The sequence below is a fragment of the Artibeus jamaicensis genome, unplaced genomic scaffold, assembly GCF_021234435.1.
Source record: "Artibeus jamaicensis isolate MK-2021 breed Jamaican fruit bat unplaced genomic scaffold, CSHL_Jam_final scaffold_614, whole genome shotgun sequence".
Lineage (NCBI taxonomy): Eukaryota > Metazoa > Chordata > Mammalia > Chiroptera > Phyllostomidae > Artibeus > Artibeus jamaicensis.
The window spans coordinates 6,091,881-6,107,729 of NW_026522050.1; the positions used below are offsets into that span (position 1 = coordinate 6,091,881).

Sequence of the window (15,849 nt, forward strand, 5' to 3'; positions counted from 1 at the left end):
ATGTTTATTCAGTGGTTACTAAACAAAGATGATAATGATGAAATGAAATTTTCCTTTTTCTATCTTACTGAAAAATCAGATCTATCCTGTAGACTGCTGCCAAATGAATTATCATAAAATTTTTATAATCTAGAATAGTATTGAGAGCACATGTTCTGCAGTCAGAATGACTGGCTTTAAACCTTCCAAGTACATTCATTCCCTCAAGTAAATTTCACTTACTATGTGACCTTGGACAAATTATATAAGCTCTGAGTGCCTCAGTTTCCTTAACTATAAAAGGCAGATCATAGCTATATCTCTCTCACTGGACTTTTGTGAGAATTAAAATACACAAAGTCCTTAAAACAATGTATGGCATAGTATAAACTCACTAAGATTGATTTGTTATTATTATCAGTATCTACCTGCCCAGAAACATTCATTGGCTCACCATTGCCCAATAATAGCAACCAATGATGGAGCATCTATCATATATGAGTTACTTTGCACTCATTCTCTATTAACTTCTAAAACACCACCATAGAGATAATATCACCACCATTTTTTAAAAGATTTTATTTATATATTTATTTTTAGAGAGAGGGTAAGGGAGGGAGAAAGAGAGGGAGAGAACCATTAATGTGTGGTTGCCTCTCACAAGCCCCCTACCAGAGACCTGGCCCACAACCCAGGCATGTGCCCTAACTGTGAATCGAACCTGCAACCTTTTGGTTTGCAGGCTGGCACTCAATCCACTGAGCTACACCAGCCAGGACTATTACCACCATTTTACAGAGGAGGAAATCAAGGCTCAATAAGGGCAAGAAACTTGCCTGAGCTCATCCAGCTAAGAAGTGAACCCCTCAAAAGTCTGACTCCAAAGCCCATGTTCTTTCCATCACCTTACACTGTAATCAGGAAAAAGGCCAAGTTCCTCATCTGCTTTCAAGGTGCCACATTTATTCATTCAAAACATTGAAGTAACACTTATTAATAACCCTAGTCTAACCTTTCCTTATTATCTAAACTGGAATTCCAATTCCCCTCCTTCTCTGCTTGAATGTGCACTTCTCATCAGGCTGATCTAGTTATTATTTACCCCCTCATATTTGGTCTGTAGTCTCACAGACCCTCCTATTAGGTCTAAAGTGGCCAAAAAGGACTCCCTTGTAAGTGCTGGAAAACCAAGCAGGCATCACAGCACTTGTCTGATGAGCTTTAAAGAAACGAGAGTAGGAAATGAACACATTTCACAGAGAAATGAACAGCCTTAAACTCTCATTATCTAAGAATCATCTCCTATTAACTTCTCATGTCTTCTACCTCTACTTTCCATCTATTTCTGCTCCTCCAAAGGAAGCTCAAAAGCCAAAGATGACTGCCAGAGAAAAACAACACAAAAGTGTTTGCTGATTTCATTGGTTCATTGATCAGAGCTATATTTTAAATACTGAATGATTTTCTAGAGATGGACTGGTCTTGTTTCCCTCATACCACCACTAACAACCCTCATACCACCAACATACCACCACTAACATACCACCGCTAAAAACAAATGTTTTGCCTTGTTTTTTCGTGTGTGTGTATATGTGTTTCTGTCTCCCCCACCAGAAGTTCCATAAAGGCATGAACAGTGTCTTTCTAGTTCCAGTGTATCCCAAGAGCTCAGCCTTATGTCTCATATTTAGCAACAGATAAGCAAGTGAATAAAGTCTCTTACTAACTGTGCAATCCTGGACAAGTAATTTACAACATCAGTGAATTTGTAGATTATATTCAAAATAAAATTATAAACAAATAAAAAACATAACTCAATGGTGGAAAAGTTGTTAAAATTTAAATTTATCAGAAAGAGCTACCTTCAGATAAAATACCTCAAGGATTAATATGCACCAGGGAAAAACTGTTTACACTCAATTAATAGAAAATAAAAAAAGTAGTTCCACTTGGATTATTGTGAGCACCTACTGTGAGCTAGTAAGGGTTAAGAATAATGAGACAGACACATTTCCTACTCTCAGAAAGCTTACATTCTAGTGGGGGAGGGAAAAGATTGATAAAATACAGATTGAGGACTATGCGGAGATTTAAAAAAGACTAATGGGAATGACTTGTGGTTTTAGATTGGATATCAGGGACAAACTGACCCCCCCCCCCACCCCGTGAGGTGACTATCAAGCTGAAATCTGAATGGTAAGAAGCAGCCAACCATGAACAGATATGAGCAATGGTAACTACTAATGCCAAAGCTCTAAAGTGTGGGGCTGAAACACACTGGATCCAGCAGAGCCTTTACAAATGGGGAGGGAGGAATAGGCAGGAATCAGAATATGAAGGGCTCTATAGGTTAAAGAAAGGTGTTTTATTTTATTCTTAGGTAGGGGAAAGCCTGTGAGGGGTTTGGAGAGCAGAAAGATACGATCTCACATTTTGAAAAGATTAGGCTACTGCTCAGTGGATTGAGTGCAGGCCTGCGAACCAGAGTATCGCGGTTAGATTCCCAGTCAGGACACATGCCTGGGTTGCAGGCCATTTCCCAGGGGGGAATGCACGAGAGGCAACCATACATTGATATTTCTCTCCCTCTCTCCTGCCCTTCCCCTCTAAAGATAAGTAAATAAAATCTTAAAAAAAAAAAAAAGATTAGGCTACTTATGTGACAAATGTGAAACAAAAGTGAAAGCAAGGACATTAGTTTGAAGGTCAAGTGACAGTGACAGGCAAGTTTACTACAGTGGTAGCAGTAAAAACAGAGAGAAGTCAATAAATTGAGGATATGTTTAGAGATAACAGTGTAGTTTTTTTGTTTGTGTTTTTTCCTTCCTTTTTTCTTTCTTTCTTTTACTTTTTTTAATGAAATATTACATTCAGCAGTCAATTTACAACTGTCAAAGTTTAACTTTCCCTCCCACAACCATTGCTATTTACTTACACACAAAGAAAGACAAGATACTATAAAATGGTGAAAGATTTGGGAAGAACTAGGAAATTAAGTTGCATTCTAGCCCTGACTGGTCTAGCTGGACTGGCTGGGGGTCAATGAGCAAAATGAAAGGTTGCTGGCTTCATTTTTGGTCAAGGGCACAAGCCTGGGTTGTAGGTTCAGTCTCCAGTCAGGGTGATTAAAAAATAAAATAGACCAAAACTATATATGCCAAGATGGAATTTTAAAAAATCAATTAAAACAAGAACAACAACAAAAAAAACCCTGGCTATCTATACATAGGAAAACAAAACATTTTTATCCCTTTTTACTCTCAGGAGGCTACACATTACCATACAAGCTGTAGGCAGAATGGCCATGTAACATTCCCTTGAGAAATTCAATAAAAGATTTAACTAAAATAGTATTGAATTAAAAAAAAAACACCACCAAGAAGTGAGTCCTCTCTACCCATCTAATAACAATATATTCATGAGTGAATAGGATATTTATATTTTTGTTACAGAACTCCACAGAATCACCTATAACTGCACTGGCGCTCCACTGTGTAGTCCCTTCTTGATTCCACAGTAACAGATGCCATAAACAAGTATTTTTCTGTCTTCTGTCTTTTTTTTTTTTTGCTTGCTTGCTTTTTTGTGTATCTGCACACTGCAGACAATATCTACAATCTGTCCTTCTGTTAAGTTTTATGTCCTTTCACGAACTGCTTCCTCTTCAAAATATGACAACCGTGACCGAAAATGTCTTCTGCTCTTGTTTCTTTTTCCATCTTAAGAGCAGAGGTCCCAAACTACAGGAAATATTACCTGACTTAGAAATGCTTGACACTCCACCCAGCCCCTCCCCAATTGCTTAGTCAACTACTTCAAATCCTTTTTGAAAAAGTATGTGACGCCAATAAAGACACATTTTAGTGCACCACATACTTACTACTCACCCCTCCACATCTCGTCCCTTTGCAGGTTCCCTTTCCCTTAGGCATCTTCCTTTTCTACCTTCTTTTGGCCTCAGCGATGGCTGTTTCCATTCATCAATATTTTGTCATCAATGTCTTTGGATTCAGCTGCTTTCATCCAGCGCTGGACATCAGGTGACATCTAACCGAAGCCAGGAGCTGGGGCCTAAAACCCACAGGGGAAAACCCACTGTCCAGACTGACAACATGGGTTAGCAATCTCTCTAAAATGTTTATAATCTTGAGATCATCACTTAATTTTTCACATCATCCCTGTAAACAGCTGTTTCCAGTCAGGGAGTGTGCTAAATAAACCATCTATGGAAGGACGCTGGCGACCACTCCAGACGGGATGTCCTGCAATCCTCTAGTCACCAGTTCTCCAAGATTTGGGACTGGAGCGGAATCTGGGAAAAACTTGAATTCAGAAACTAGCCCAATGGCCTTGTTCCTGAATATCCCTGGCCTTAGGAACTATCTTGAGGAGAGACTGGGGGACAAGGTGCGAGCAGATCCCTCCAGGAGCTCTTTCCTCCATTAAGCCTAGTGCGCTCTTAGTAGTGCTGCCGCCATTTGCAGCTGGTTCAAAGAAAAGCCGGAAGTGTCCCTCAAGTGCGCTGAAGCCTGCCCCTGACCAGAGAGCCCTGACCCTGCTTTCAGAATGTTTTCGGCCAAAGCTGAGGGAGAAGCAGGTTGCCAAGCGAGCGCCTCCCGCTACCTCTCCAGCCGACCTTCTTTCCTCAACTCTCAAATCCCTCGAGATTAGCCTCCCGCCCAAAGTGCTTCTCCTCCTGTGATTGGATCTCCCAGAAGCCTTTGGCCAATGGGATAACATATCCCAGTAGTCCTAATCCGAGAACTGGGGAGGAGGGGGCACCTCGGACCCACGACGTACAGTGCGCTGGGGCAGTGGCGCAAGCCCCGTGGCGTGCGAGCTTTGTGGCGCTAGGCGCGTGGCTTCAAGTCCTCCTTGCCACCACCTTCCAGTGCATGAGGGTTCCGGGACCTACAGCGAAGAGAGGGCATCAGAGACAAAGTGGTTGCACAGCCCTTGCGGCCGGAGCTGGCGGTGAGGGTGAACCCTGAATTCCGGCCTCCGGAATCCTCACGCTCCATTCCCAGAAACCTTCGCGCTGAGGAGTCTCTAGTTAGAGGAATTGGGCCAGGTCACTCAGAGCGTGCGAGGCCTTCCCTGAAGCTCTGCTTCTCTGTCATCTCCGATTCCCTTGGTTCTGGATGGGAACGGAACCGGAACCTCGGGCGACTCACCTACATGTGCTGCTTTCTTTGGTAATTCTCCTGTTGCCAGGCAGCACATTGGGAGGAAGCAAGGTAGGCTGGATAGGATGACCCAGTACAGAGAGGTCGGCAGGCGCAACTCCTACTTCAGAGTTAGTCCAGGCTGGGTCAGGGGGCAAGTTGGGAGCTGGTGGATCGGGAAGCTTTCTCAGGGCTTCAGTCCGGGCCCTTGCAACACGCAGCCAGCTTCCATTCCCATCTCTCTGGTTGGGATAGAAATTAAACCTATCCTTTACTTTACTTTTTATTTATTGATTTTAGGGAGAGAGACGTTTATTTGTTGTTCCACTTATTTATGCAATCATTGGTTGGTTCTTTTTTTAACTTAATTTATTACAGAGAGTAAGGGAGGGAGAATGAGAAGAGAGAAAGAGAGGGAGAGAAACATCAGTGTGGTTACCTCTCACGTGCCCCCTACTGGGGACCAGGCCTGCAACCCAGGCATGTGCCCTGTCTGGGCATTGAACCAGTGACACTTCGGTTGGCAGGCTGGCACTCTGTCCACTGAGCCATATCATCTAGGGCTCATTGGTTGATTCTTGTATGTGCCCTGATAAACATTCCATATATTAAGTTACCTTTTCATTCCTCTTTTCTAACAGTTTGACGTTAACTCTTCCAATCCTCAGTGCCACCTGACAGAAAACTGCATGCCAGGCAAGGAACATCAGCTGTGCAGTGAGTGTATCGGGTTCAGTGCAAAATGCTGGAAATGTAGTCAACTTAAAGTCAGACTATCCAGATTGTTTTGATTGGGGTAGAATGCTTAATTATCCTTGCTCCACTATTAGCCAGGTAATCAGTGGAACTGACAAACCTAAAAGCCAGATTTCTTTGCCAATTTCTAGGTGGAGTCAGGCTCGCTTTGGTCAAGAACATCTGAACAAAGGGTGGCAATGTCCTTATTATGTGCAGGACCTTCCCACCAACTCCAGCAGCTTCATTTCTTTACTGTGCACCCTCTGCTGGCTAGTGTGATAGTGTCAGCTCAGAGAAAAGGTGTGTACACTTACTAGAGAATTTTATACTCCATATTGTTTCTTAAGTGTTAAATTGAGGATTGTACCCACGGAAGTGTGGTACTCAGGAAGAATATGGATAGTCATCACTATCGGAAATGAGTCTCAGCAATAAAGTGAATGAGGGAAGTTCAAGGATAATAGCTACCATTTTGGGGGTGATAGTTGTTATGTGCCAGGCACGCACAGTGCAAAGCAATTTTACCTGCATTGACTTAGTTAATCTTTAAACGGCCCTAATAGGTAACTACTGTTATCATTCCCATTTCATAGATGAGAAAAATGAGACTCAGAGGTTACATCATTTACCTGAGATTCAAATCTAGACTTATCATGTGAAACAACTATGATAGTCTTTCCTGAAATACCCTTACTACAATTTCTGGGCGTATGGTTCCTCAACTCCTGCTGTTCTCTCTCACTTTCAAATTCCCCTGCCATTTCAAAGACAAAAAAGAAAAATTAGGTATAACCATGGTTCTGAAGTGTATTCTCTCTTACCCACAGGAATCTGATGTGTTAAAACCTAGGTTTGTTAATAGATCAACATGTGTTCTCCTGCCAGTCCCAAAATCATATACAGGAATTCCCGATTTCTCCGGTTGGCTTTTCTGCAGCTTTATCACCAGCAACAGAGTGGGATGTTCTGTGATGTTCTTCTGCAAGCAGAAGGTAAGAGACTACAGCAAGTCCTCAAATAACATCATTTTGTTCAATATTGTTTCATTATAACATTAGTGAGGAAAAAAATTGATTCCCAGTTGGGGGGGGCCACTGTCTGTGTGGATTTTGCCTTTCTTCCCATGTCTGGGTACTAGTATCCTTCCACATCCCAAGGATGTGCATGTTAGGTGAATTGGCATGTCTGAATTGTCTCAGCCTGAATGGGTGTAGGGATGTGTTTGTGAGTGTACCCTTCAGTGGAAGGTCAGCCTGTCCAGAGCTGGTTCCTGCCTTGAGCCATGAACTGCCTTACAGGCTTTGGCCACTTACAACTCTGAACTGGAATAAGCAGGCTGTAAAAAAATCCTTGCCTTGTTAAGATTAATTTTTCTTAAATGTATGGAGAGCTTACATTTATTTCAATGTTTAGTATTGAAGTATTTTGGTGGTTCTTTATTTAGAATTTTGGTGACATTTTTGTGACCAAAAATATACTGCAAGAACTTGTCTTGTTTATATCAGTTAGCCTATGGTAAAACTGGTTTCTTTATAGTTATTTAGCTTAAAGCTGCAGTGTCTAAGAACCTATTGATGACATTGAGAACTTACTGTAGTGGGGACTCAGTTGAAAACTCACCGCAAAATAAGGTCAAATGAGTTTAGGACCAGGAAGTGGAGGACAAAACTGGGGGGAAAAGTTATCATCACCTTTGAGCTATTTGGTAAAGAGCTGTTTGTTTCTAGGAGTTATATTTGCAAGAGTGAACATTAGATTATGTTCTTTTTCTCTTAAAAAGTGAAACCAATGGTAAAGTTTACGTAATACGTATACTATAGAATAGGTCTCATATACCAGCCTTGTGAGATGTTATATATACGGTGAATGAATTGAAGTCCAGAGAGTTAAGTGATTTGCCTGTTCTCTAAGTGCAGAGTTGAGATTCATTTCTTAATTCAGAATAAACAAAAAGTAGCCCTGGCTGGTACAGCTCAGTGGATTGAGCACGGGCTTTTGAACCAAAAAATCGAGATTCAATTCCCAGTCAGAGCACATGCCTGGGTTGCAGGCCAGTTCCCAGCAGGGGATACACCAGAAGCAACCATACATTGATATTTCCCTCATTCTCTCCTTCACTTCCCTTCTGAAGATAAATAAATAAATAAATTTTAAAAAAAGAATAAACAAAAAGTATCAATTATCTGTTTTATGATAGTACACTGTACTGGCATGGGCATGCAGTATACGTGAAAATAAAGTCCTTTCTAGTAAGAAAATCATGTAAGGGGAGAAATTCAAATAACCAGTATATTCAAGTAACTGAAATATGATAAATAACATATTGGGATAAGTATAGGCTGATATAGCAGCATCCTTTACAGACTTGAGGGGTTTGGGGGATAGGGGTTAGGGAGATTTTCTTGGAAGAAGTAACCCCTTAGAGTGAGGTCTGAAGGACAAACAGAAGTAGAAGGAAATGAGGAAAGATTTTCCCAGGCATAGAGAACAGAATATAGAGTTGGAGAGGTGACCAGAGATTTATGAGTGGCTCATTATGGCCAGAGTGCAGGTTACATGAGGTGTATGGACCAGAGATAGTGCTAGAGAAATTAGCAGCAGCCACATAAGATCTATGCTGTTATGCAAAGGAAGTAGGAGTTATCCTCAGAACATTAGTAATTATATTCATAGGTTTTAAGGTCATGGCCAGATACCTACTTTTTAATCTGTTTATGACACAGTACATAAGAGACAAAGTGTTTCACATCATAAATTTCCCTTGCAATTCCTTGGAATGTTCATTTCTTTGGCTAAAAGGAGAGACTAGATGGGAAAGCCAGGCAGTGCTTGAGCAGCTGAAATAAGGTCAGGGCACGAGCAATGCTAACATTATCCTCAGGGATGGGCACAGGGGACTATCAGTCACATGCTGATTTTCTAGAATCATTTGCTAGAAGAAGCACAAGAGCATCACCACTGGACGCTCAAGCCATCTCAGGCTTCAGTCATCCCCACCACACAGGTATAGCAGCACTTTATGGTAGTCACCCTTGGTGTCTTGCTGGATGTAATAGTACAGGGACTTGCTGAACTTTTCCTTGAATTCAGACCCAATTTTCACTGGGGGAGATCATGATTCTAATCAAGACCTTGTTGCATGTCCCCTTGCCCTTCCTGGAATCATACAGTTGTTCAACAAAATATAGGGGCTTGTTTGGATACCTACTTTTAGAAACAGGACTCAGGCTGCACAAAGATCACTGGGTTATTTGTGGTGGCCTGAACTAATGCATTGCAAGTAGAGAGAAATTTCTGGCTTTTGAGCTGTTAAAGAGAATTTACATAATGAACAAACTGAACCAAGAAGCAACAGAGACAGACAGCAGGCTGACAGCTCAGCAGGAGGGAGGGAAGGTGGTTAGGGGGTGGAGGGATCGAGCAAAAAACAGAAAAGGATTCACTGACATAGACAATAGAATGGTAATTCCAGAGATGGGGGAGGGAGGTGGGTAGAAGTGGAAGAGGGTGTAAGGGGGGTAAATGGTAATGGAAAAAAATATGATAAAAGTAAGTTACATATCTATGTATATTTACATGTACAAATATAAATATAAATACACATATAGAAAGAATTTACAACCTTTTTGCAGTTGAGTATAGGCTCTGTAGCCAGACCCCATGTTCTTTTTTTGCTACTTTCTAACCACGTAATTGTGGGCATGCTACTTAAATATGCCAAAATTTACTCATATGTAATATAACAACAACTACTTCATAGGGGTCCAGTGAAGATTAAATGAATACTGGTAAAACTCTTAGAACAATACCTGGCACTTAATAAGGACTCAAAAAGTATTAGCTTTTTAAAAATTAGATTCGATGCAATAGGTAAAGGAGAATCAGTGATAACTTCTAGTGTTCAGGTTTGAACTGGGTGAATGTGATACTGTATTTTGAAGTGGATGGTGTTGGTGGGTGAGGAAGGATGACTTCACTTTCTAGAAAGGTTTCATTGGAGGTACTTGTGGGACATCCCTGTAGACATGCAGGCTATGGCATCTTCAGCGTCTCAAGAAAGTAATCTGGACAGAGGTAGGACCTGGGAATCATCAGCAAGCTTTTCATATTTGAAGCCATGGGAGAGACTGAGACTGCCCAGGAAGTGCCCATAAAGTAAGAAGGTGCTTCAGGACAGACCACTGCCTAGTAGGCAGTGGATAGGGCTCAGGAGAGAATTGAGCTCTGATTATCCACATCCAAAGCTCATGGCCTTTCTTTCTATTAGATCATGAGCAGCCTCTATAAACTTTTTTACACTCATGTGAGTCACAAAAACTTATTCAGCAAGTATTTGATCCCCTACAACCACTGGGTAAACAACCTCAGTGAGCAAGATGGGCATGGATTCTGTCCTTACTTTTAGTGAAGATGGACAATACAGATAGCTAAGTCCTATGTCAGCTACAAGTACTTCTCTGTGCCCAGGAGCACCTAACCCAGACATGGGATACAGCGGGGGAAGATTTTATGAAAGAAGTGATGGCTAAACTACATTTTGGGTTAGCTAGGTAATAGCAGAAAGATCCAGGAAAGCAAAAGGAACACTTTTCCTTCTCCTTGAATTTCCATGGAGGGAAAATGAGAGAAGGGGCAGCACATTTAGGTTGTTTTACTTGTGCTTAGCTCATGAACATACCAGTCTGTGTGAGGTAACCAAGTGTTTGGGTTTCCTTCCAGGTGAGGTAGTCCCAGCCCATTGCTGTATCCTGTCTGCCTGCAGCCCCTTCTTCAAAGAGCGTCTGGAGCGGGAGAGGCCAGCTCAGGGCTGTAAGGTGATACTGGAGCTGGGTGGCCTGAAGATCAGGACACTTAGGAAGCTGGTGAACTTCCTATATACCTCAGAGATGGAACTATCTCAAGAAGAAGCCCAGGATGTGCTTTCTGCTGCCCGTCAGCTCCATGTGTCTGAGCTAGAATCCCTTCAGCTAGAGGGTGGAAAGTTGGTGAAAGCCCCTCAAGGCCGAAGACTGAACCGGGAGTGTTTACAACCTCCAAGTGCTACACCAATCTCTGCCAGGGTGGTGGCATCCAGTCACCGCTCTCAAACTCCACTACCTGTTACTCAGACTCCCTGTCCTTTTGGAGCAGTGAGATTGAAGTTGTCAGGGAAGGATGAGGGGCCCCAGGACAAAAGCAACCGCCAGAATACAGAGAACTTGTCTGGTACGCTTCAACTCAAGAGGAAGGTCAGAGCCTGCCCAGCTCCACAAGAAGAAAACTCTTCACCATCAAGTCACAGTCAGGGGTCTAAAGAGAACAAGAGTGATGCCATTCTTGGTCCTGCAGAGCTTTCCCCACCCAGCTTGGATCCTTCTGTGGATAAGCAACTACTGCCCAGAAAGATCAGGCTGAGCCGGTCAAAGCCATCACGTGATATCTGCACATCCAAGTCTTCCAGCATTTTAAGTGGACCCAGCTCAGTGCCTGCAGCCCCTGGACGGCGTCTTTGGCGACAGAAGAGCATAAATAAAGAAGTGCCAGAGGACAAGCAGAAACCAGGGAGAGCTAGTCCTCTACACAGCACCCCAAGCCCATCTGGTCTTGGAAAGATGGGTGGGAGTAAGAAATGGAGTCCTGAAGTCAGGGCACCTAACTCAGACTCTGCAGAGGAAGGGCAGGTTGGAAGAGTGAAACTTAGGAAGATTGTCAATGGGACCTGCTGGGAGGTGGTACAGGAGCCTCCCCTCAAAACCTCTCAAGTTAGCCCTCATATCCCAGAATCTGGAGACTCAGGAGAGCCTCCAGGGGCTCAGCTATCTTCAGTTAACCAGCAGGAAATGTCATCTACTAGAATAGATCTGGGTCAGGACTCCCCAGTGTGCTCCAGGCTCGAAGACATTCTGCTCTCTGCTAGCTGCTCCCCAGACCACCCAGTGGTGCAGTCTGAGTTTGGGTCCAGTCCAGAGCTGGTAGGGAAGGAACCTGGGTTTGATATTGACTGCAGAGAGGCATATGCATTTGATACAGCCCTATTGGGGCAGCCCTGTGAAGCTGAAGAGTACCGAATCACAAGTGTTGCTGCCACCAATGAGCTGGAGGAGATCCTGGACTTCATGCTATGTGGCTCAGATATTGAGCCACCTACAGGATCTCTGGAGAGTCCCAAGGCTCAGGGCTATAGGACTCCTAGTTATCACCTAACAGAAACAGGAAAGAACTGGATGGAAAGGGAAGAATGGTATTTACCTGACATGGAACTCTGGCCCAGGGAGCTCACAGGATTGGAAAAGGAACCTCCTGGTGAGAACAAAGAACCAGTCGAACCCATTAGCCCCCTTGTCATACCCTCTAAGATTAGTGAAGGGGAGGTACTTTCAATAGGAAGCTCTTGGACTCAAGGCCAAGAAACTACCAGCTCCCAGCCACTGGACAGTCAGAGAGACAGACTTCTCTGCATTGACTCCCTTGACCCTCCCCAAAGGTCCTATGGAGCCTTCTCACCTCCCTGTTCTAACTGGGTAGAGACTGGGCCAGAATTGTCCCTGGCAGTGGAAGAAGTATTGTACCCTGCTCCAGAACCAGGCAAGGAGGTACTTAGCAACTATGAACCAATGGACCCACTTTCTGCCAGCCCTGAAGAGGAAGAGATTGATGTGGTAGACTGGACATCAGAGGGGAGGCTGGTACCCATCAGTATTCCCTCTGTGTGGCCTGACCCTTCCTCAGAGTCAGAAACAGAGGTAGACATACTAACCTAGTAGAGTGGGGAAGGCACTTTAGGGGCACTGGGCAGATGGGAAATGTTGGTTAGCAAAAGAGCTATTGGCATAGAGGCTAGGACATGTCCTATGTCCTGTCCTCTTGGCACAAGAGGCAGGCATACCCCTTGTTCTGTAGGCCCTGCACTCCTTCACCCCCTGCCTGTTTTGGGGAGTTAGGCGGAACTCTAGTAGTACCATGGGTAGGAAATTATGAACTTGAACCACCTTAGTTACTTATAATTTACTTTCCAGTGACAAGTAGAACAATAAACTGTGGTCTCCAACTCTAGTAGGTAACAGCCAAGGCCAGGTCTCCCAGGTTATGAGGCACCACTGATCCAGGAAAAATTAAGTATACCCTCTACAGTAATTCTATGTCAGAGAAAATGTTCCAGAAGGTGTGAAGCAGTGCTGGGGTGGAACATGAAGTGGGTGGGAGTGACAGGACATTGTCTGGCACATTATGAGTGGAGCTTGCTTATTCCCAGTTTGAGAAGTCTTAGCCAAAATCCCTGCTGGGGCCAGGAAGAAGTACTTCCATCATCACTTCCAAGAAGTGAGTTGAAATAGATCCAGTTGCTTTAAAAAAGAATAGTAAGTTATTTACTTTTCCCCAAAAGTTTTTACAAATACGTCATATGCTTTATCAGACGCCCTAGGAATTCCAGGTTAAGTGGTAACTTTAGGCTATAAAAAATACAAAGGGGACCGAGCCCCTAAGACTGGCTTTTACCCTTCACCATAAAATTACGTTTCACTTTATTACTCAAGTACTTTATTTCAACTTTTATTAAGAAAACCAAATCCAAGAACTTTTCAGTGCCTTACTAGAGGGTTGCCTCACAACTGAACCATCATTTCTGGAGGGGAAGAAACCATAGCTCCAGGCACATGACTGAAGTTTGGCCATGTCCCATCATAAAGGCTCCAACATCACCAGAGACAGAAGGCTGTGAAAATGAGAGAGAAAAAAAAAACGTTACAGAAGAGATCCAGGCAATCGTACAACCCAAGAAGATCAGCTCCCCCAGACTAGGGAGAGGTCAAGGATTGCATCCTCTTCCCACATCTCCCTGAGCACATGCCAAAGCACTGTATGAAGCACTAGGATTAAAGACAAGGTCAAATCCAAGTGACTTAAGAGTTCAATAACTCTCAGTGTTGCCACATGGGTCTATTAACAGAAAGATGTAAGAGGGACAAAACAAAACAAGAGGGTAGGGGTAAGTATATGTGAAATTACACAAAGATTTTTGCCTTTCTAAAAGGGGAAATACAAATACACCCATACAAATAAACACGTGTCAGTGATTTTGTTTCATTTGTAAATGAGGGAGCTGGTGAGCTTTACAATTACTTCAAAGAAAACACTTGCCCATCAGGGATGTGGGAAAAAAATTTTTTTAACAAAGCCCGTCCATACCGCAAGGGCAATAATGAATGGCATCTTCAAAGGACATAAACTGCATTTCTAGAAATAATTTATATTACCTTCAATTCTAAGACTTGGCTCAAAGACAATTAAAAAATGAGACACGGAGTTAGCAAAGGGCACACCAGATGGAAAACACTACAGAATTTTTTGCCGACTTCAGTTTCTCTTACAAGTACAAAGGGTTAAGAGGTATCCTCAATAGAGAAAATACTGAGAACAGTTACTTTTGAAGGAAATGTAGGTCCTGGGTGGAATACGGAGTAAAAGTAAAGGTTGCTTTGCAAATAGCCACATCAAGATCAATCCAATCCCTCCCTAGCCCCTCGCCATTTCAAACCTCAGCATGAGGATTTCTACCCAAACCGCTCTACGGAAGGTACTTCTTCAGCTTCTCCACCACCTCTTGCGGCTCAGGGAACTTTAGTTTGCGTGGGGGCCCCTTCTTAATCCCAGTCCATAGCTCTGCACCTGGGGAAAGACCCAACAAAGCGACGTTACTACCTCCCCCCACTGCTGGCCCTTCCCCCTCCTCGGACCTCTGCCCTCTTCTTCCGAACCCGGGCCACCACTCACTGCTGCCGTCTGGGCGCAGCAGCGTCACCTCGAAGCTGCCCCTCCGGGGCTTGGCAGGGTTCACCTTCACTGGAAGCTCCGGGGCTTCCAGGAGCAGCGCCTGCCTCAGGGCCGCGGCGTTGCGCCCATACACGCGTCAACTCGTGCTACGGAGAAACAGCTAGAGTCAGAGATCAGGGCCCACGGTGTAAGACGCCCTTGCTCCCTTCCCCGAGACCCTCCAGGGCCCTCACCAATGCTCGATAACTACGGTCGCTTCCACCACTTCCTTCTGGCCGCCAGCCAACTTCTCCTGTTTCTCAGCTGCTGCAACCACCGTCGCCGCCTCTGCCTTTCGCTTCCTCCCTCGAGAAGCCATGGCACCTGGAGCCTAGCCCGCAGCAGACCCAGAGCGGGAAAAGGGTGGGGATGCAGCAACTGGGCGGCCCTGGAGCAGTGAACGGACCTACTCCGAGCTCCAAACCGCAGACCAAGAACTCCGCTACCAGAACTCTCCGGAGTAGCGGAAAACGTGGCGTGCGCACGCACGTGGCCGGTAGGCGGGACTTCCGGGTACAGCCACTCCGCACGCAGAGTGATGGCGGGGAAGAAATACGGTGAGCGAGGCCTAACCAAGTGGATCAGTGGTCCAATACAGCTGGGATGGGCTCTAGGTAGCCCCGAAAACAAACCTGACCTCAGATTTTTCTGTAACCGCGAGATTGGCTAAGTAGCCTGCATCACGAGCTCTATCCCCAGCCCTGAACATCTCTCCCTGGAACTTGCGGCCCAATCCCTAACCAAGTTGTTTTACATGGTGTGGTCAGCACTCTGGATTTACGGAAACCAGTTTTCCCCAACTCTCTCTAATCCTGGTTATCAATGACTGGCATTTGGTGAAACTAATGGTAATGGCCTTTGAAGTTAATTAGAAGTTAGGCAATTCCTTTGCAATTGTCTTACTTTTTAATACTTGAGGAACACGAGACTGCGCAAATCAAAAGAAAACCCCAGTCTTTTTATTATGGAAAACCATGGCCCTGGCTGATGCAGCTCAGTGGATTGAGCAGCGGGCCTGCAAACCAGGCAATCGTGGTTGGATTCCCAGTCTGGGCACATGCCTGGGTTGCAGGCTGGTTCCCTGCAGGCCAGTTCCCAGCAGAGGACGCATGAAAGGCAACCACACATTGATGTTTCTCTCCCTCTCTCCTTCCCTTCCCTTCTAAAGATAAATAAA

General features: G+C 44.2%; 2 protein-coding genes across 2 annotated transcripts; one reads left to right on the forward strand and one right to left on the reverse strand.

Moving 5' to 3' along the window:
* Positions 1–6,750: 6,750 nt before the first annotated feature.
* On the forward strand, positions 6,751–12,622 carry BTBD18 (BTB domain containing 18). The gene is made up of 2 exons (XM_037163278.2): positions 6,751–6,874; positions 10,602–12,622. Exons 1-2 carry the CDS (start codon positions 6,751–6,753, stop codon positions 12,620–12,622), a joined length of 2,145 nt encoding a protein of 714 aa, XP_037019173.2.
* Positions 12,623–13,396: 774 nt separating this feature from the next.
* SELENOH (selenoprotein H) lies at positions 13,397–15,528 on the reverse strand. Its single transcript, XM_037163319.2, has 4 exons — positions 14,867–15,528; positions 14,634–14,779; positions 14,398–14,528; positions 13,397–13,575 (listed from the first exon to the last, which is right to left on the reverse strand). The coding sequence occupies exons 1-3, from the start codon at positions 14,989–14,991 to the stop codon at positions 14,428–14,430; spliced, it is 372 nt and encodes a 123-aa protein (XP_037019214.2). The 5' UTR covers positions 14,992–15,528; the 3' UTR covers positions 13,397–13,575; positions 14,398–14,427.
* Positions 15,529–15,849: the final 321 nt, after the last annotated feature.